This window comes from Armigeres subalbatus, chromosome 2, assembly GCF_024139115.2.
Source record: "Armigeres subalbatus isolate Guangzhou_Male chromosome 2, GZ_Asu_2, whole genome shotgun sequence".
NCBI lineage: Eukaryota > Metazoa > Arthropoda > Insecta > Diptera > Culicidae > Armigeres > Armigeres subalbatus.
The window spans coordinates 268,413,831-268,436,201 of record NC_085140.1 but is presented as its reverse complement, the minus strand read 5'-3'; the positions used below and the strand labels follow the sequence as shown (position 1 = coordinate 268,436,201).

Genomic DNA, 22,371 nt, shown 5'->3' with positions numbered 1-22,371 from the left:
TTAGTGGGAGTCCTTTTGTTTGGTAATATCGCGATAGACATTCCAATGGGTCCCATCATCAATTCTACCGGTTTTACTTTTGGGTTACCAGGGCTTTAGAACGAAGATTTTCATATGATTCTTAAAACATGTCGTTAGATTATTCATACCAGTGCATTCTAAGCATGAAATGCTGAGGGAAATACGAATGAAAAGTAAAAAGTTACAAACATTATTTTGTGTTCGGACCTAACGGAATGTTCACGCAGAATCATACCAAATGAAAACATTAAATGTACATAATCGGGCCACCACGAAACGTTCCATCCGAAATGTATTGTCTATCCGGAATAAATTTATACCGCTTTTTATCGGAAGTCCTGACTTCCGAATTCTAACTTGGTGCTACGCCGACAATAACTTCAGCGGCTGCCAGTCAACTGCTGTCACGAACTGTAAGGTGCAGGCAGCAGCTTTTTGTGTGAAAGTATTCACTACTAGCAACCCTATAACCAGAGACCGGCGGAGTGAAAAACTTTCGAAATGGCAACGTATGAAAATGCATGATATCGTGAAAATAATAGTGGCAGCACTTGAACTTTTTGCTTGCTTCTTATGGATGCAAAAAGTAAACAAGTCGAAATGGAACCGCTTTTGACGGTTCGATTGGAAACAAGATGGCGTTTTCGCCGATCTCTTATTCTAGTATTTCTATTCACTACTAAAAATCCACACATATTTCGGCAGCAACATTTCAAAAGGGCGAAACTGCTTTTGTAAACAAGAGCTTCTCATGTCGCTGCAGCTAATGGTGGGCTAATTTGAGGCCACCCACGCAATCCAGAGCAAACCGCAAACGGAAAAAGAGGATTCGCTGATTCCATCAAAAATACTTTATTTTAAATAGAAACTAACCAAAAGTTAGGTAAGTTTTACTCAACTTTTAGAGCACCTCCACGGGAGTCCCCATCTGGGTCCCTACACGGTTGTTTGTGAAAACCCATTGATGTGTAAAAAATCAACCATTTTCAAATAGCATACCTATCTGTCATAAAATGGGGGAATTTCACAATCATGCGATGGGTAAAAAAATACCCATTAGAGGAAACCCCTTATATTAATAAAACGGTTATATTTTTACACATTAATGGGTAAAAAAATAGTTTGACAACGAAGCGTATCTAGTACACCGTTGGTGTAAAAAGCAGCTTGTTTCTGCTTTAAACTTTAATAAAAACTTAAAAACTATCTGCATCGGGACACTCTCGGAACAACCCAAGTAAGGCCAATGATATTTCTTGTAGATAAGTATTGCAATACGTCTAAATTATCCTTCCAGATCGAAAAATGGAGAAACTAAAAAAACGCAGAGTCATACGTAAAGCTGAACGGTAAGCATTTTTATCCCCAATTGATTTCTCTAATCTAAATAATATAAAAGGTAATCCTTTTCCAGTTGATGGCTAATGTGCGTTTACGGAGAAAACATTCCTGGCGATTTGTAACAGCAAACTCAACCTCAATACAAGCCGGAAGGATGATCTTGTGGTTGCTTTTCATCCTCTATGTGGAAGTTCGGGTGGAGGATGAGGTGCAAGAACCTCAATTAATATTTTAATAGATTTGTTGTTTCCTTAACCATATTAGAAATGAATAAAAACAAGCAATTTTTTTATTTTTTCCAACTTATGATTAATGATTATGAGTATACCATAAATTTACTATTTATCAAAAATGCTAAATTATCTGGGCGCGAAAATGGGTATTTTTTCACCCATTTTGTGAGATTTTTGCTTTCTTTCAATGGGTGAATAAATACCCATTTTGTGACATAAACTGATTCTACCCATTAATGGGTAAATCGGGTTTACCCATTAAATGGGGAGAGACACTTCTACAGAAAATGGGTGTTTTTTCACCCATTAATGGGTTTTCACAAACAACCGTGTATCGCTATTTCCGGGCCCCTAAGAGTAAAATCAGCAGTGATTCAAATCGTTCGGGGCTGTCAGTTTGAATATGAATCTGAAACATTGAATTTCCCAGCAGCTGTTCTAGATTCAGTTTTTATACCAGTCAACTGTCAAAAAAATAAAACTGGTATAACGCTCCGTTCTATTTTCTGCAGATTTGAACCACGATTGAATCACGAGATTCAAATATTTTTCAATTGTTTTGGTGTATGGATGCGTCATTTTATCTACGGATCAATCCACTTTGCAATTCCGGCGCCTTTCTTGGCAGTAACATAATGATTTCAATTAATTGAAAATTTGAAAAACATGAATAGAACACTGCTGAGGAAACCAGCGAGTTTGTTCTATTTTGCTCCAGATGCAAACTAGAATAGTGGTCGAAAATTTAGAATCAAACTGAATCACTCCTGATTTCACCCTAAGAGTAAAATCAGCAGTGATTCAAATCGTTCGGGGCTGTCAGTTTGAATATGAATCTGAAACATTGAATTTCCCAGCAGCTGTTCTAGATTCAGTTTTTATACCAGTCAACTGTCAAAAAAATAAAACTGGTATAACGCTCCGTTCTATTTTCTGCAGATTTGAACCACGATTGAATCACGAGATTCAAATATTTTTCAATTGTTTTGGTGTATGGATGCGTCATTTTAGCTACGGATCAGGGGCCGTTCAAAAATTACGTCCAAGGTTTGAGGGGGGGAGGGGGGTCAGAGTTTTGTGACAGTTTGTGACAGGGGAGGAGAGGGTTCGTCTTATGTGACGTACGTTCACAAGAAAAAAATACTGAAAGCATTTTAGAAACAACTTGCATTTTAAAAACATTCAAACTGTTAGTAAGGGACATAACTCACTATGTTATTGTGAAAATAGTGTACGAAAAAGATAAACCACAGTAATCGCTAAAATATAAATGAGACATGTACGTACAGGGGGAGGGGGGGGGGTCAATTATTTGTGACAGTTTGTGACAGGAGGGGGGGAGGGGGTTGAAAATGCCGAAAAACGATGGACGTAATTTTTGAACGATCCCTCAATCCACTTTGCAATTCCGGTGCATTTCTTGGCAGTAACATAATGATTTCAATTAATTGAAAATTTGAAAAACATGAATAGAACACTGCTGGGGAAACCAGCGAGTTTGTTCTATTTTGCTCCAGATGCAAACTAGAATAGTGGTCGAAAATTTAGAATCAAACTGAATCAGTCCTGATTTCACCCTAATAGGGACCCACTTTTACACCGGAGGTATCTAAACGGGAATGTAAAATAGAAACGCAACTCAAAATTAGCCGTGAGTCTCCAAATTTAGCGCCCCATACTGGGTTGCTTGACTTGACTCGAGTCAAGTACGAGACACTGAAGACGACCACACAGTTGTGGTCGAAATACGTATCTGCAAAGATAACGAAAATTAACTGGTGGAATTAAATGGAGAGTACTTAATTCGTCTTAGACGGTTGAATACATTCCACTAAAAGAGCTAATACATTTTTCTGATAATACATTATGTTATAGGGTAAAGTGCCCAATAGTGGACCCCCAACCAATAGTGGACCCTCCAGCCATTTTTGCATTATTACAGCACAATGTAAACATTTTGCTATGAAATTCCATCGGGAGAACCTACCTTACAGTCCTATGATTTGATTACATGCATTGGAAATGCTATGGAAAGTAAAATTAAATGATTTTTTACAATTCTATAAAAAATAAACACGAGAGTGTCCATTATAGGAAAATTTTGGGGGGTCCATAATAGGGCAGAAGAACATCCCGAAACGGAACATAAAAATCAAATGAAGTGTCGACTATAGGGAAGCAAATTCCTATTATGGACCCCCAGGGGGTCTACTATAGGGCGAATTCAGTCAGACTTTAAAATGTTAATTTCAACGAATAACGTCCTGTATTTGAGTGTTTTATGTATGCATCGTGAAGAGGGGATGCAGAACTTGGTATTAGATGTCAAGCAGAATTAATATGTTGAAAATTTCTACTCCTTATGACAAAAAGAGCAAAATTTCGCTACTAGGGGGTCCACTATTGGGCATTTTACCCTAATTAAGTTTTGACAATCGATCTATCAAGTTATAACGATCGACACCCCCACCCCCCTTCGCCAAGGCCCCGATACCATTTTTGAATGATTCCTAAATATAAATAGAAGACAAACAAATCCGAATACATAATATTATATGGAATAAGGAGATGTATAAAACGAAAACTATATTCATATTTGCCCGAGTATTTGCCCTTGAAATCACCCAAACTTCACCATAACTCCACACCACCCATCATAGAGATGAGTGGCGTTTAGCGCTCGCACACTTATGTGCAATTCGTCATGTGTAAAAACATGTTTGTTTTCCTTCTGCTCATAACCTCAAAAATGATCGGGTCATCACAATGATTTCAAAAGAGTCAAAAAATATATGGAAATATACTCATTCTTACCCAATATTTGCTGAGTTGCACCATCTAGGAGTGTTTGTTTTCCTTTTATCGCCACTCACACATTCGGACGTGAGAATCTCAATACCACACACCACCCAAACCAAACAGCATGTTGAAGCATCAATGAAACCCCTCTTTTTCCCCTTCCAATGTATGACACAAAACAAACGCAAACACCACCGTCGCCACGAGCGTACGAACCAGCAGTTAATCGTGTCGTTATCGAGTGCAATTTCTGTTGCCAAAGATGAAACTTACTGTGTTGGTGCGAATGCTCCGATAAAGTATAATGGCAATTAGGCTTTCTGCAAGCGTGTACGCACACGCACATTTCACTCACACTTTAACTCAGTTTGTTTGCACACAGAAAGAAAATTCATTATTGAAATTAAAAAAACCATTGGTAAAAATAAAAAGTTGCGTTGGTTCTTTTTCGTAGAGAGTTGCAAATGTTCAGAATAAAAGTACGTTAACTTTTGCAACAACCATGTTTTGAAAGTTGCATTCCATTCTAAAATTAAAAGTTTGAACTTTTAAAACAACATTGTAGCACTGTCAAAAAGAAATTATCAAATCGAAAAAAATAGTGGAATAGAGAGTTTCATCCGCCCAAAAAAGAAGACTCCCACCCACTGTTTACCCATTCAAATTTTCTTTCTTATTTTTACTGCATTAATAATAGATTTTGTTTATTTTATTTCATAGTTTTAATCAACATGTAGGTATAAATGTGTAGCAGCTCCAAAAATCTGCAAAGCTGCTCGTTGGATGTGCATTGCAGACAAGATGTTTTGCCGTTCAGCAATTTGAGAAAAACTGTAAAAAAGAAATTTTTGCATTCCATTAAATATTTGCATTCCGCAAAATCACTGCGCAATCCAGCGAAACTTCCGACGGAAACAGCGAGATTGGACAGATACATTTCCAGTCAAATCCTACTGCTTCCGTAGCCGTTTCGTTCCATTGCGTTAGTGGGTTAGGTGTTTTTGTCTGAAATTTTCATGTCTTTACACACTAATATTATGACCTACCTTCCAATCCAATGTGTTATTCACTGCTCCTAGCACCGCTTTTCCCGAGGCATTTCCGGAGCTCATGATTGAGAAAATAAAATTAAACGTTTACTGCGACTTGTTGGAACTGTTGTCGCCGTTCGCAGTCGAAAAGTTTTGCGACGAATAGCATAGAGGCAAAAACGACGATGCACTGATGCACACGGAGAGATACCTACTACGGGAGTTTTTCTATAAGGGATCGTTCAAAAATTACGTCCATCCTTTTTCGGCATTTTCAACCCCCCTCCCCCCCTCATGTCACAAACTGTCACAAATCATTGACTCCCCCCCTCCCCCTGTACGTACGTGAGTCATTTTTATTTTTGCGATTATTTTGGTTTTTCTTTTTGGTACACTATAGGGGCCATTCACAAAGTACGTCACGCTCATAGGGGGGAGGGGGGGTTTCGAACAGCGTGACGACTCATACAAAAATTTTAGAGGTTTAATGCAAAAGGTGTGACGAAGGGGGGAGGGGGGGTTGAAAATAGCCAAATTTTGCGTGACGTACTTTATGGATCTTCCCATATTTACAATAACATAATGAGTTATGTCCCTTTTTAACAGTTTTTAAAATGCGTTTTAAAAAAAATAAGTTGTTCCTAAAATGCTTTCAGTATTTTTTCTTGTGGATGGACGTCACAGAAGACGAACCCCCCTCCCTCCCCCTGTCACAAACTGTCACAAAACTCTAACCCCCCTCCCCCCCTCAAAACTTGGACGTAATTTTTGAACGGCCCCTAAATAAATGGACAAAAAATAATTCTATTCACAGTGGGAAAAAAGTTTTATATTAAACACATGTAATGTTGTACGGAAGTGTTAGTCATATCTGGGTGGTGCGGATAGAATCGATTTGGTTGTCAAACTGAAGCCAAAATTTTCTATTGTGCCGGAGCCAAACATTGAAGATTGTGGTTATGTTCGTTTCTGATCTAATATTGAGAAGTATTGTTATTTTTTGGGGAAAAAATAAAAATAAACTTTGTTTGAATTTTGTATTCTTTGTAACAAATATTCTCACATTATATTCCGAGTGAAAAATTAGTAGGAATGCAACTAAAAAGCACTAGTTACGAAATTTCTTAAGATTCAGCAGCTGATTGGAGCATGAATGTATGTAAACAATCGTAAAGTCATGTAGAATCTAGCGCATTTGTGCGCCCTCATGCAGCGTGGAAAGCGAAATTCGAAGAGCGGGAAATGTTTGACAGCCACGTAACTGCAAAATAATTTTGTTTATGGGAGTGATTTCAAAATATCCCTCTACTCGCTTGAGCGCAGAAAAGCGGCTCTATCCGCAGCACCCAGAGTCATATAAGAAATAGACAAATTTAACCAATCACTTAGATGACAATCCAAATAAATATATGTACATCTCGATAAATTTTGTGGTAATTTTTACCATCTGATAGTCCATAGTGGAACTATGTAAACAGAAGTAAACGATGTTCTGTTCTCTCTTCCTGTTTTGAAATTCAGTAGTTTTGACAGATCTACAGTTTTCTAGTTGACTGGATGAACTTTTAATTTTACAATGGGAACAGGAAAGAAAAGCTTTTGAAATAAGAAAATAACTTTGAAATGGATCAATTTCATTTTTATTTTTGAAAAAACGGAGCACTTTTCAAATGTAAAGTGCAAAATATTCTGTGAAACAATGTTTGTTTTTTGTGTGCAACCACGAGCAGCTGTTACGGCAAAATCAAATGCACGTAAAAAAACTTATTTGTTTTATTTATTAAATTTGATTCATAAACATTATTACGCATACAAACATGAACTTCATTACTCATCTAATAATCATCATGTCACATTTGAATATAAAGTATTTAGCGTGTGCATACATTATATTTCATGCCACAATGAAAAGTATAAGTTTTGCTTAATGGCAAAAATGTATTAAGCTAAACTTATACTTTCGATGCAGAGTGGCTTTGAAAAAAAAAACACGCCGCTTGCAGGATGTTTGGACATAACGTGGATTCAATTAGGTAAACCTACGGCTGCCGTAGGTTTTCTTTTTCAATCGAAGTCTATATAGTTATCCGGCCGAAAAACGTCAAGAAAAACATAACTAGAAATGGTAAGGAAAAATAAATTCATTGTCATACTACAAAATAATATTATAACATGTTTCATTCCAGCTTGATAAAACCGGTACGCCGGTTTGGCCGAACGCGTTGAATTCAAAGAAGCCTCGTCGGTGGTGTTGAGATTTGGGACACGTAATCTAGACGCCATCCAGATTATGCGAGTAGTTTTGAATAATATAACCTCGCTTGTCGTGCGACAGAAAATGAGCTGGTAGCCGATTCACTTGAGGTGTACGGCATCAATGCGATCTCAACTATAGAAAAATTTCTATCAGAGTACAAAGGTCATCGCACCGAAGGACATTCCGTTCTCATGACGGATCTGCATGTGTTTGTCTTAAAGAAGAATCATCCAAGCATCTAGCGGAATGTGTAAGGATGTTCTTTTCAAATCAATAGCTATAGTAATATTGCTTTTTGCATTGAAACTTTTCGTTTCGTCGTTGAAAGCAATGACATTTGTCTTCAGCGACTGCTTCCCCGATAGACCTTTTGTACATGTTTTTCACTCATACATAAATAAAACTGTCAAAACTTGCATTTGACAATAAAAAAATCAGCTAAAAGCTCTATTTTTTGACATCAGTGCACTCACACAAACAATCGACATTGATTGTCAGAAATCAGGGTTACCAACTTGAGAACTTTCCTTTTGTCGCCGAGTCTGGCGCTGAGTGCTCAGCGCGGAAACCCAAAGGTGGGAATAAAATTTTGGGATTTATGCGCAATAAACAAAATATGCACACATATCGAGTTTTGAATTATTTTGAAATTTGAAAAAAAAAACATCATCCGCAACATCAAAAAAAAAACTATATGAATCAACCTAATGATTTTTATTTCAATTTCCCCACTAAAATCATGCATTAACTCCATACAGATTATTTAAAAAATCTATTCATGCATATTAGCATTCGACATGAAATGTATAAGTTTCATGTTATGATTATCTTATGCAATACCACGTAGCTTTCATCACAATAAGATATATATTACATTAGGAAACCACAATGGCAAAAATGTATGTGTTTTGCTGAATACATTCATTATGAAAATTTCTTTTCGTGTGGGATTTTTTGCAACCACGAACCGTGCGTTCGTGTTGGTGAGAAATGTCGGCAAGACCCTAATAAACATAATCGAGTCGGCTCTACACTTAAAAGCGCGTACGTTGTTCGTCGATTAGGGTAAATGATATATTTTGGACATGTACATATTTTGGACAAGCCTGAGCTTCTTCGATCAATTTTAGATAATGTGTAGGAAAATTTTTATCGAAAGTATGATCATTGCATACTTTTACCTCAACTCTAGCGGCTCCTGATGAGAATTCACAAATCAACTATTATTTATCTTTAAAATTATCTAAAATGTAAAGCTATCTACCAAAGTGCCTGCTGGACGCCAGTATGCAGGAGAACATGCATTATAGGACTCTTCGTAACATGCACCTGAAACACGTTTAAATTGGTTCAAACGGCAATCTTGAGGTCTTGCGGCCAAAGTTTGATTGTAATTGAGATTCTAACATATTCCAATCGCTTAACATGAACTTGAGACGGTTGAAAAAGGAGTGACCAAAATGAAGTTATGTTTTTATTCATCAGACATTTATTGGTCACCCCATGTACAGTACATGGATGAACCATTAATTGCCAACTTTCAGGCTGTTTTAATGATATCGATAAAATTGCGAAAAAATGTTAATTTCTGGTTTAATCTATGTCAGTTAAGCAAATAAATGCATTTAAACGAGCCGGTGACAAGCACGGTGTCATCATCATCAATAGACATAGACCGCTGTCATCATTGAAACGCAGTATGAAAAAAAATATAGCCCGGGACATCCTGGCTACGATCTGGCGATGGGCTAAACAATAGGATGTCAATAGGCTGCATTTAAATGAATGTGGATACGTGTAGGTAAGTCATACCATTGAGATCTGTAGGTGGCCATTTTTAAATTAGGAGAAAATGACTCTGTCCAAAATATATGCTGTTTTCATGTCGAAATTATATATTTGATGTCCAAAAAGAAATTATTTCAGTTCGCAGTATATCACAGTTTACACCTAGTAAACGTAATTTACTCAAAAATTGGGCAATGGAGACACAAGACTAATCATAGGTTATGAATTTGGATGAACCTAGTGGTTTTCAATTGTTTTATACTATTCAATTTCGATATACAGTCAACTTTCGCTCGTTGGGCTAAACTCGTAGCCCATCTAGTGAAAGACTTTCGTTAGTTGGGCTGAGATTTCATCTGTCAAATCAGCGAATACAATAGAAATTCAGAGCTGCCAACTGCGAAAATGAAAAAAAAAACTGCCGTTGATGTCATCATTTGACGTCCACCTTCGTTTCAAGTGGGCTACAGCCCAACTAACGGGCGCCCAACTAAATCGTAGCCCATCTAAAGATAGCCCAACGAGTGAAATTTGACTGTATTTTCTAATGAATGTCCTGCGCTTGTCCAAGATACATCATTTACCCTAGTTATCGTGTTCAACACGTTCCACATTGCAAGCTTTAAAAAGCTTTGCTCGTTGCGTTAGCGTTATCGATATTGCCGTAGCGAGGTTTCTAACCCATCGAGCAAACGTAATTTATATTATAGCATGGTAGCTGCTCAATGCTCGTAGTCCCGATTATATGGGAAAAAATGGAAAACTGCCTAAACCATTTTCCTTGTCAGCTGCGAACGCATTAATAAATCTTGATGAAATTAAATAGCATGTAATTAGAATAGTGGCTCTGCGGAATGCAACTTGTTGCGATAAAATCAGTTGAGTCTAAGTACATGAAAATCGTGTGAGTTTTTGAGGTTGAAAAAGTGACCATACAGACACACAAACATACACACACACACATACATACACACACACAGACATCACCTCGATTCATCAAACTGAGTCGAATGGTATAAGAAACTTTACTATCAGATGTTCCTGTAAAAAGTTCGTTTTCAGAGTGAAATGATAGCCTTTCGGTACAACTTTGTTGTACGAGAAAGGCAAAACAAGGAGAATATTCATTTTTTTTAACTAGTGCCCCAGTTCAACTCCGCGAAGAAATGATTACAGTAATGGATCAGCTATTCCTCCAGAAAAGCTCCCGCAAGTTTATGTTTTTTGTCGTTCATTTAAAAATGATTTGTTTTGGAAAATCATCTTGGATCCCTCCGGGAGTTCCCCAGCAATCTTTGTGTTCTTTTAAGAATCTTCCCAGAATAGTTTTAGCACAGTCTGTGGTTTTAGGATTTCTTCCAAATTCTCTCGGGATTTTATTTATTGGAAAAGCCCTATATATTTTTTGTGGTTCCATTTGAAAACTCTCCGGATTCTTTCGGATGTTGTTACAATTTTTTTTCTCCGAGACATCCTTCAAAGAAAAAAAAACTAGAAGCATTCCTGCTGGAATTTGTCAAGAGATTCTTGTGGGAAAACTGGTGGCAATTTCATGAGGAATTTCTTCGACTGCAAGTATAAATCCCCGGAAGAAATTCCAGAAGGAATAACGGTGAAAAAAATTACTACGACGGGTCTTCAGCTAGCCTTGGGATCAAAAGCGTAGAACTGCCCTCCAGAGATGGCGAGTTCTATTCCCGATTCGGTCAAGGATGCTTTCGAGTATACCTATATATGGGCTCCATGGGCATAGTTGGCAGTTGTCACACAAAATACATACGCATGCAATGGGGGGCACAGAAAAGCTTTAAATTAATAACTGATAAAATGCTAATAGAATACTAATTTCAGCAGCTAGCCAAGTTCCAGTTGAAATGTAGAGCCATTGAAGAAGATGTTGACTACTTTTAGCAACGCCCGGTGAGAACTCATCTATGTTTACGAAGTCGCTATACCTAAAACAACAACCACCGGTGGGAAGAAGGGGCGCTATCCTGAAATAGCACTCGGGAGGGAGCGCTATAATGAGAATAGCGATGAGGACTCCCGTGGAGGTGCTAATGTTTATATTAGATTACTCAACGTTGGGTTCCCACATTTTAATGTCCTTGTTGAGTGGTTTTGCTCTTCATTTTATGACAACAAAGGGAAGATGGAGGGAGATGCCAACCGTGTGGGGGATGCCAATTTTGACACGGGTAAATCAAACAACCCAAATTTTGAGTTGTTTTCGATCTGGCATCTCTTTCATTCACTCAGCGAACTGAACTATCGAAATTCATAACTGGCGCCTTATGAATCTTCGACCGATTATTCCACCAACAGTGATTCTTATACGCAGTTACCTTCCCGAGTAATCAAGCGTCGATGGGCGTGTGGTCTACATACCGGCCTCCCGACCCCGACGTCCATGGTTCGAACCCAGTCTGCCGCGCTTCACTTTTTTTCAAATGAAAATCATCATTCATAAGACAACATATTGAAATTCATACCGATTCCTTGTGGCAAATTTTCATAAGGCGTTTGATTGAAAATCATACGTCCATTTCTCTCAGTGTTCCATCCTTTGATATCAAATACTAATGACACACTGGTGGTATTCGTACCATGGTACAAGTTGTACCACTAGTGTGTCACCTTGTACCATGCTGGTACAACGTGGAAAACCATGGTACAATATGTACTAGGGTATATAATACTAAAGACACACTGGTGGTACAAGGACCGTGGTATACCACGGTTATATACCCTAGTACATATTGTACCATGGTTTTCCACGTTGTACCAGCATGGTACAAGGCGACACACCTGTGGTACAACTTGTACCATGGTACGAATACCATCAGTGTGTCATTAGTATAACCGTGGTACTTGTACCACCAGTGTGTCTTTAGTAAAACACAGAGAAAGAAAACCAGCCAACGCTAAGTTAAAGGGGTTGAACTCAAATTTAAGAAAAATATATTAAGCTCTTTTAGTGGAATGTATTGAACCGTCTAAGACGAATTAAGTACTGTCCATTTAATTCCACCAGTTAATTTTCGTTATCTTTGCAGATACGTATTTCGACCACACAGTTGTGGTCGAAATACGTATCTGCAAAGGTAACGAAAATTAGGGAAGATCCATAAAGTACGTCACGCAAAAATCGACGATTTTCAACCCCCCCTCCCCCCTTCGTCACACTTTTTGTATTAAACCTCTAGAATTTTTGTATGAATCGTCACGCTGCTTGGAACCCCCCCTCCCCCCTAAGAGCGTGACGTACTTTGTGGATGGCCCCTTAACTGGTGGAATTAAATGGACAGTACTTAATTCGTCTTAGACCGAGCCGGTGACAAGCGCGGTGTCATCATCATCAATAGACATAGCCCGCTGTCATCATTGGAATGCAGTATGAAAAAATATTATAGCCCGGGACATCCTGGCTACGATCTGGCGATGGGCTAAACAATAGGATGTCAATAGCCTGTCTTAGACGCTCAAATTTAAGTTGTTTAAACCTATTTGAACTTAACATTAGGTGGAATCAACATACACACCCGATTCAAATCACTCAGAGACTGAGTGAAATTGTATTGCCGTCTCTTTTTTTCTCACGGAAATCTTACTCAATTTTCGTAAAAAGTGGAACTACTCAAATTTTGAGTAGTTCCACTTTTTACGAAAATTGAGTAAGATTTCCGTGAGAAAAAAAGAGACGGCAATACAATTTCACTCAGTCTCTGAGTGATTTGAAACGGGCGTGTAGTATTTAGGTACTTTTTCACACGGGATCAAACGGAAACTACCCAAATCCGAGTTGGGCCATCCAACTCAATATTGTCTATCCGGAACAAATTTAGAACGCTTTTTATACCGAAGTTGGATTTTTCTCCAGATACAAGCAACTTTCCCAACTTCGGAAGTAGTGCGCTATGGATTCCCCTAAAAATGCGCTAAACAACGCATCAATTAGTTTGACAGATAAAACTTCGGTTCGGAAGTCCCGACTTCCGAATTCTAAGTTGGTGCTACGCCGACAATATTGGCTTCTCACATCAACACTCCAAATTAAAGGTTGGTATCGTGTTCAAAAGAAATTTCTTTTTCTATCTCAATCACATGTTAAATTCCGTTCACTGAATCGGAAAAGTAAAGAATCGAAACAAAATTCTTACAGCAGTACAGTCAAATTTCACTCGTTGGGCTATCTTTAGATGGGCTACGATTTAGTTGGGCGCCCGTTAGTTGGGCTGTAGCCCACTTGAAACGAAGGTGGACGTCAAATGATGACATCAACGGCAGTTTTTTTTTCATTTTCGCAGTTGGCAGCTCTGAATTTCTATTGTATTCGCTGATTTGACAGATGAAATCTCAGCCCAACTAACGAAAGTCTTTCACTAGATGGGCTACTAGTTTAGCCCAACGAGCGAAAGTTGACTGTATCCACATGGAAAGAACAAAAAACAAAATTGGCATTTGTAAGGTTCCCACGCAAAGTAATGGGAGCTGTCACTTTACTTTCGGAAAAATATTCTGCTCGAATATTCCGTAAGTAAAAGTGACAATTTGCTCGATGCAGATCAGTTGTCAAAATTCCTCTTGGTAATATTGAACAAAATTCCGTAACCTCTCTACTTTTTAAGTCGATACTGGCCTTAAGCAGGAACTAATAATGAAGAATAATTTAGATATAAATTCACAACATAAACAAAACACTCCCGGAACGGTGGTAAAATACGGGAACCCGCAGGGAAGCACGGAACGGAAGGATTGGTTGACCATTAGGCTTTCAGCGATCGTGTACGTACACGCACGTTTCACTCACACTTTTACTCGGTTTGTTTGCAACCACGAGCAGCTGTCACGGCAAAATCAAATGGGATTGTTTGCAACCACGAACCTGCGTTCGTGTTGGTGAGAAATGTCGGCGAGACCCTAATGTTGACGATTCCTTTCCTACGCGATGACAGATCTACAGAAAACGAAAACATCGATGCTGTCAGTTGTGCACGGCGAGAAATTTACGCGCAAAAGTTAATACTGACAGCGTTTGGCTTAGCGTCTTTTCATTTGTATACCTAGAACTCTACACACCGATGGAGACTTCAAGCGCAACACGAAAAAAATCCGAGTGTCATATCCCGGTTATTAGTTCCTGCCTTAAGTATTGAACTTAATTTTGGGTTGTTTGAACTTCATTTTGGGCAGATGAGTTTAACCAAAAGATATTTTAGTTACTATTTAGATAAAGATTGTCGCTGTCGTCGCTGTCCGGAACATCTTTTGCTGGCGAGGATAGGGGAGCTAAATGTCAAAGAAGGAAAATCCATACGATTTGACAGGTATGTACCACACATGTTTCGGACAGCAGAACAAAGGGAACCGAAGCGACAGTCTTTATCTAGTAAGAGCAAGATTACCGGTGGTGAGTTTAAGCCGTTTGGCAGCGCAGTATCATTACTTGACACTTTACCGGTCGCTATACTAAACGCGCTGCTATAACAGTAGCGCGACTGACAGGTGACCAAATTTGGTAGCGCGATAAGAGCGCTGCTATTTGATGAACTGTCAACTGTCAAACGTCACCGGTACGGAATACAACAACCAAATTGAGAGCCGAAAATAGTGACCGATACGGAAACGAGTGACGAAACTAAAATGAAAGCGCTGCGCGGGTGATTAAAATGCTCCCGACCGATAATGATGCTCTAACTAAAATATCTTTTGTTTCAAGACAAAATTTTCAAAACGACTTATCTGCTTTTGTAAACAAAGATTCAAACGACGATTTGACGAATCTGATTGCTCTCCCACGCAAACCAGCACCACCAATAGGTAGATGAAGGTTTCCGTTAACTGTTGATGGTGTTGGTTTGCGTGGGAGTGCTATCAGATTCGTCAAATCGTCGTTTGAATCTTTGTTTACAAAAGCAGATAAGTCGTTTTGAAAATTTTGTCTTGGTTTAACCGTGAATTTTGAACACAAATTTTGGGTTGATTTATTTGCCGTGTGAGATCACGAAATGTCAAACTTCTTATCAGCTGGTGTTGGTTGCGTGTTGACAAGTGAAAATTTTGTGTTCCGCTGAAAAATTGGGAAATTTAGTTGTTATATGTACAAGTTTATTGTTTTCTAATCATTAAATTGTGACTAAAATCTTTAAAAAAGGTGTTTCGACCAAAATCATAATGTTTCGTTCATCGGTCTTCGATAAAAGTCTGGGTAATGGATACACATTTTCGTCCAATAGAAATATATTTCAGGCTTCTAATTTTCGCTTACAGAAAATGCCACCAGCAACCTGATCCTGGAACCGGATTGGCAGGCTACATTGGTAATTTGCGACACCATCCGCCAAGGCGATGTCACGTAAGTTTCTGCTTTGTTCTGGAAGGCGTAAGCGTTCGATGATTCACTTTTGCAGGGCTAGTTAAGGACCGCTTTCTATCGACTATCTTTGATGATCTATTTTTAAATCTTGGGAAAATATAAAATCTTAAGCTATCAGTACACTCCTTGTCATAATGACAAAAATAATTGTCAAATCAGCCTAATATCCACGTCGATTTCTATTTTTTTTTATGTCCGGATAAACTTGACAAATATTTGTCATTATGACAAATAGTGGACTGCGGGCTTTAATAGCTGGAAACATGCAAACATTGTGGTGTACCCAGGATTTGTTTGCTTCAGTGTCATAACATATTATGAGTGTTTTTGCACTACAGATTTAAGACCAAATGTTTAGAAGTAAAGTTCCCATTTTTTGCGTAACGTAGTTGATGGATCTTCTCTATCATTTCTATGGAGCTTATTTTTGATCCACTATTATTATATTATATTTGTCATTGTAGAGTTGTAGAGCTACTTTTGTTATATTTTGCTTATTTTGTATCCAAAATTGCTTCAAAAACTAGTGATCGTGTGTCTACTTAGGATGTTTCATAATGCAATTCAGATTTCTATTACCTCAAATCAAATATCAATGATAAGGGAAGATCCATTAATTACGTAACGCAAAAATTGGACTTTTTCAACCTCCCCTCCCCCCTATGTCACACTTTTTGTATGAAGCTTCTGAAAATTTCGTATGGATCGTCACACTTCACTTAACCGCTCCTCCCCCCTATAAGCGTTACGTAATTTGTGGACGTTCCCTAACATGTATTATAAATACAGGATTATTTTGTTTGTCTTTATTATAGAGCGCTTAGAATGGATAAATTTATTTTTTATCGAGCTTCTGATGAAATCATTATTTAGGTTTAACTTTGTTTAAGCATTGGTCGAAATCAGCCCTGGTTTTTCTTTCTTTTTTTCAGACCCAAGTATGTGATGCAGCAGTTGAAGAAGAAAATGTTCTCACCGAATCCCCACACCGCGCATTATGCACTGCTGGTGCTGGAGAGTGTCGTCAAGAATTGTGGCGCACCGATTCATGACGAAATTTCCAACAAGGCCAATTGCGAGATGTTCCATAGTTTGGTGAACACCACTCAACATGAGGAGGTCCGCGTAAAAATGTTAGAGCTAATTCAGGCATGGGCCTGTGCGTTCCGTACGATCTTCAAGTATCGGTCTATTCGGGTGAGTTCGGTGTCGGTTTTGTAGTGTGGTCGGTTTATTTGTGTTGTGTGGAGGTATAATTTAATTAGCACCAATGCATATAGAAAAATGAAAGTCGGCGATGCAAATTTAAATCGCGTACTATCAGTATTGTCCGTAGAGTGCTACGGTAACGTTGAAGCATTGGAAGTATAAACAAGTGAATCATTTTATTTATAATCTAATTTGGAAGTGAATCATACAATTCTTTGTTCATACAATATGGGGGTAATCGAATCTGCTCAACTTTCGTGGTTTCATACAAATTTTATCATCTTCCTTACATTCTACAACATGAATTAGCTTATCGAACATGTAATATAAATAACGCTATTATCGTTTGTTGAGTAGTGCGTCGACGGAAGGGATTGAAAAACATGACACCGTAAAAACTGATTTTTATTCGATCCAATGCATAACACGCGGTCTACTATATTCTCGTTTTAGGATACTATGAACATTCTGAAGACTGAGGGACACAAGTTCCCTGAATTGAAGGAAGCGGACGCTATGTTTACTTCGGAGAACGCCCCAGAATGGGCGGACGGGGAAGTTTGCCACCGATGCCGAGTCGCATTTTCATTCACCCAGCGCAAACATCATTGCCGCAACTGTGGTCAAGTTTTTTGCCAGCAGTGCTCGTCTAAAACCAGCACATTGCCCAAGTTTGGCATTGAACGCGAGGTTCGTGTTTGCGATGGATGTTACCCTCAGCTGCAGCGGCCGACTCCGGCATTGACCAAGAAGGCAACCGAGGAGGAGGATTTACCAGCAGAATATTTGAGCAGCTCACTGGCTCAGCAAGCGCAAGCCCCCGCTCGTAAGACGGATGAAGAGTTGCGAGAAGAAGAAGAACTCCAGTTGGCTCTAGCTCTAAGTCAATCGGAGGCAGAAACAAAGAAAGTGTCCCAAACTCGAAAGTCGTTTCATAAATCACCAAGCCCCGAGCCCATCAAGGTTCAACGCAGTCCAAGCCCAGTTGAAGAGCCTCCAACTGATCCAGAATTGGCTCGTTATTTGAATCGTAATTATTGGGAACAGCGCCAAACTGCGGACTCACCGGCCTCACCATCCGCTCCAAGCCCTATGCCTAGTCCAATGCCTGTTCAAACCACACTACTGGTACCGAAGATGGGAGCGGAAGATGTGGAAATAGATGACTTTGCCAGGTCGATGAAGACTCAAGTGGAAATTTTTGTCAATCGGATGAAATCAAATTCAAGTCGTGGACGCAGCTTTTCAACCGATAGCTCTGTACAGACACTATTTATGAATATGACATCATTGCATGCTCGTCTTCTGACATTCCTCAAGGACATGGACGACAAACGCATGTGGTACGAACAACTGCAGGACAAGCTCACTCAAATCAAGGACTCTCGTGCAGCTCTGGACGTTCTTCGACAAGAGCACCAAGAAAAGCTGCGTCGAATCGCCGAAGAACAAGAACGACAAAAACAATTGCAAATGGCACAGAAGCTTGAAATAATGCGCAAGAAGAAACAAGAATATCTGCAATATCAGCGTCAACTGGCTCTACAGCGTATCCAAGAACAAAAACGAGAAATGGAACTCCGTCAAGAGCAACAGAAAGCTCAGTATCGCATGGGCACAGCCTTTCCATTTATGTCCCCACCAAATCAGGGACAACCCCAGGGATCTCCGGCCCATGTTGGAGTTGCAAACTATCCTGGGTATGGCTATCAGCAAATACCAGCAGGAGGCACAATTACCCATTATGGTCCTCCCGGAAGTCAACCAGGGATGCCTCCTCAAATGGGCCAGCAGCTCTTTTCTCCACAGCATGGACCACAGTCAATGCCTGGCAATGGCCAATTTATGGGTCCAAATTTGCCACAGGGTGCCGATCCCAATGGAATAATTCCTCAGCAACCTCCACCAAGTCAACCCGCCCAACAAGTTCCGTTACCAACTGGTCCAATGGGTCCACCTCCAGGCATGAATATGATGCCCGGTCAAATCCCACCTCCAGGTGTTGGTCAGATGCCACCATCTGGGGTGCCACCGATAGGAATGGCTGCTTCACAGCAACCGCAACAGGGTATGCCGATAAACCACGCAGGAATTTTGCCTCCCGGTGCACACATGCCCTCGCAGTTACCGCCAGGAATTGCTCCAGGCTTAGAAGTACAGCAGCAGCAACAACAACAACATCCCGCACCGCACCCACAAGCTGCCCCTTCTGCTACGGTACCGCAACCCGCCGTGGTACCTGCTCCAGCTCCAGCAACAAATACTACAGCACCATCTGCACCCGAACCTGCTACGGCTGAATTGATTAGCTTCGATTAATCGTAGTGATATTGTTCTGCTAATGAAATAATAAAACTAACCGGTTCTATTTTGCTACTTTATTGTGTTTATTAAATTTTATATGCTATTTTCCACTCTGGAACTGCAGTATATTAAACATATATAGTGTTTCGATGTGAAGTTAAACAAAAAATATACAAATAACTATGTAATTAATTATAACAAAATAATCTTTGGCATCATTAAATATTGGTGATAAAAATATTACTATGACAGAATTAGAAACAATATTAAATTATCTGGACAAAAATACACATTATATCTAATAAACCTATGCAAACGTTGCTTCATAGATTGATAGACGCTTTGAACATAATAAATAAATATAATTAAACTCTAAACAAGCCTCGTTCATAAATTAGGTGAAATACAGTTTTTGTTTTTGAGCAAGAGTAAACGGAATGCTGCTAGCATACACATGAGGAGTGAGGAGGTAGTGTGGGGTTGGGTGTTATATGGAATCTCATCGACCCACTGAAACCTTTTCGCCAGTCCGTGTCTCCGACCCGTAATTAAGCAATATTTCAGGGGGAGATGCACAAGGCATTAAAAACACATCGACGTCATAGATGGTAACGTCACCACCTGTCGATCGCGAGCCATGACAGTAACCTAACGGTCTCTATCAGTAACTCATGTATAGAAGACGAGCACCCCGGCAACGACAATCGCGCATGGACCGCAATTACCTCTATATTTACATACTGAGGTCCCCGCAGCCCACTCCTTTTCGTGCTCCAGCTATGGTAACGCATCGAGGTACGTGAACCGTGTTTAGAAACGGAAGTGTTTCGTGAAAATTGCGCCACTTCTCACCCACCATTTGCGGTAGTCCGTCGCAGCCTATCTTCTGAAAATTATCATTTTCTAGAGTCAGGCGCTGCATAAAGACCTTTGCAGTCGTGATAGTTGCACCTAGCAGCCCCAAAGGGTCGAACGTTTCGTTTCGTGTAATGCTGATCGTTGGAAAATCGTGGAATATCGAATTGGAATCTAGAGCAATCAGCATTGGGAAGCCAGGACAGCCCCAAGGTTTTAACATCTGCATTCTGGTCCCAATTTATTCTTTCCGCAACAGGTAGAGCCAAGTCTTAGTATTCCAAGGGTTCGGAATACCCTTTAAAACTTTTTCCCGATTTGATGCACATTTTCTCAATCGAAATCCTCCGCTTAGTAGCATAGAATCGAACTGATAGCGTAGCTTGATTGCAGACTCCACATCGTCCGCTCCGGAAATTACATCATCCATGTAGACATCTGAAATTACATTCCGGATAGCGTGATCCATAATTGTATTCAACTATAACAACTACAGTTGCCAGGAGAATCTGGGAAGACTTAACCTTGGCCATATTAGAGGAAACTGATCCCGTTGCCCGCGAGGTTGACGACTGTTGAGCCGGGACTGATGAATTCTGCTTAGCGTCCTCATTCAATGTTCCAGTGTCTGATGAGCTATGGTTCGAGCTTCGTCCTTCTGCCTTGAAACACATTACCGTATGATGTCTTGCCTTGCATTTTCTGTAGCTGTACTTCGAAGAACATTCTCTATCAATGTGACCTCCGTTTAAACAGTTGCGACAAAGAGAATGACTGCGCAAAAAAGATTCTCTGTTAGAAATCGGTATCTTCAGAAAAACAGAACAAATGTGTAAGCTGTGAATCTCCGAACAGGCTGGACATTTTGCACTGTTGTATAGCACCGCATTGTGACGGCAATGATTCCAGCATCTGAATTCGACGATGGAGAAATTCAAGCAAATCCTTCGCTGTGTCCTTGTCTATAGTAGATGAAAATTCGTCCCAACCATGCCTGGTTGTAGGATCCAAACGAGAAATTAGCAACTCTACCTACAGTTAATCCTTGTATTCGACAGCCGCAATCAATTGATCTAGATTCTGAACAGCCCTGTTGAATCCTTCTACTAATCCTTGCAGTTCACCGACGGATTCTTTCGTAAGAGAAGGAAGTTTCAGCAGCACCTGAACTTGTCGTTTCCTCAAAAGTTTATTATTATTGTAACGTTTGAGCAAGATGTCCCACGCAACTTGGTAATTGCCTCCTGTAATCTTAAGTCGATCGAGTAGAGCCTTCGTCTCACCGCTCAAAAAGCCTTTGAGATAATGCTATTTTTCAACTGGGGGAAGATCAGATTTGTGGTGAATCAAGGAAGTGCACATGTCCCTGAAGTTCAGCCACTCATCAATATTTTTTCGTCGAAAGATTGCAGTTTTATCTGTGGTAGACCATCACACCGCGCACCGAAGACTCATCCCCTCGTAAAGATTGGTTTTGAATACTGCTAGTACCCAATGCTGCCAGCTTGTCTAGGAGAAACGATTTCACATCATGGAAGTTGGACTCAAAGTCGGCTTGATCCTTGAGCCTCACTTTCCTCAAATTCTTCTTGTGCTTGTAGCTCCCAACAAGTTTCGTTGATAGACTGTCATAACTCATCGAGACGCGCAATACAAACATTAATCTGACTGATACTATCGACAGACATATGATTTCCGCACAATGATTTTCGTATCACGTTGTACGCGTACAGTGACAAGATGACACACATCTTTTCTTTCCAGCACCGTTGTATCTTTTTGTCAGCTTGTTTTGAAACTGTTTCTACCGCTTTCTAAAACTATATGTTTCATCAAAATGTATAGAAATCATAAACTGTTACTATAGTTTTTATGAGTATTACACAATATTTACCCATATTTTTTGAATAAATTGTGAATTCGCGTCAGCAGTTCATTCATCGATATGAAAACATAATAGTTTTCCAATTCTTCGTATAGGTATTTTAGCAGAAATATGCGAGTTCTTGTAAATATTCCACAGGGCAATTATTTCTGCGGACGTTAGTCACTCTGTTCTATGGTTTGGGGTGATTTCAGTGCAAACGGCACTGATCGTTTAACTCATTTGGACATTTTGAAAAATAAAGCCAGCACCGTTCAATTGGCTCATAGATC

At 39.5% G+C, this 22,371-nt stretch overlaps 1 protein-coding gene across 2 annotated transcripts; it reads left to right on the top strand.

The window, feature by feature from the left end:
• Positions 1-15,474: 15,474 nt before the first annotated feature.
• Positions 15,475-19,739, top strand: LOC134212204 (hepatocyte growth factor-regulated tyrosine kinase substrate). 2 transcript variants are annotated; one of them, XM_062689852.1, is made up of 4 exons: positions 15,475-15,678; positions 15,741-15,825; positions 16,779-17,043; positions 17,509-19,739. In XM_062689852.1, exons 1-4 carry the CDS (start codon positions 15,645-15,647, stop codon positions 19,372-19,374), a joined length of 2,250 nt encoding a protein of 749 aa, XP_062545836.1. In that variant the 5' UTR covers positions 15,475-15,644; the 3' UTR covers positions 19,375-19,739. The 2 variants fall into 2 exon arrangements, with proteins under 2 accessions (XP_062545836.1, XP_062545837.1); XM_062689853.1 differs by lacking the exons at positions 15,475-15,678; positions 15,741-15,825; positions 16,779-17,043 and adding an exon at positions 17,200-17,289.
• Positions 19,740-22,371: the final 2,632 nt, after the last annotated feature.

What these genes read in the sequence shown, in the direction of transcription:
- LOC134212204 (XM_062689852.1), top strand. Translation starts at nt 15,645, where the DNA reads ATGTTTCGTTCATCGGTCTTCGATAAAAGTCTGG. An exon ending in GGTCTTCGATAAAAGTCTGG is followed by an intron (nt 15,679 to 15,740) that starts GTAATGGATACA and finishes TTTCGCTTACAG; the next exon opens with AAAATGCCACCAGCAACCTG. An exon ending in ATCCGCCAAGGCGATGTCAC is followed by an intron (nt 15,826 to 16,778) that starts GTAAGTTTCTGC and finishes TCTTTTTTTCAG; the next exon opens with ACCCAAGTATGTGATGCAGC.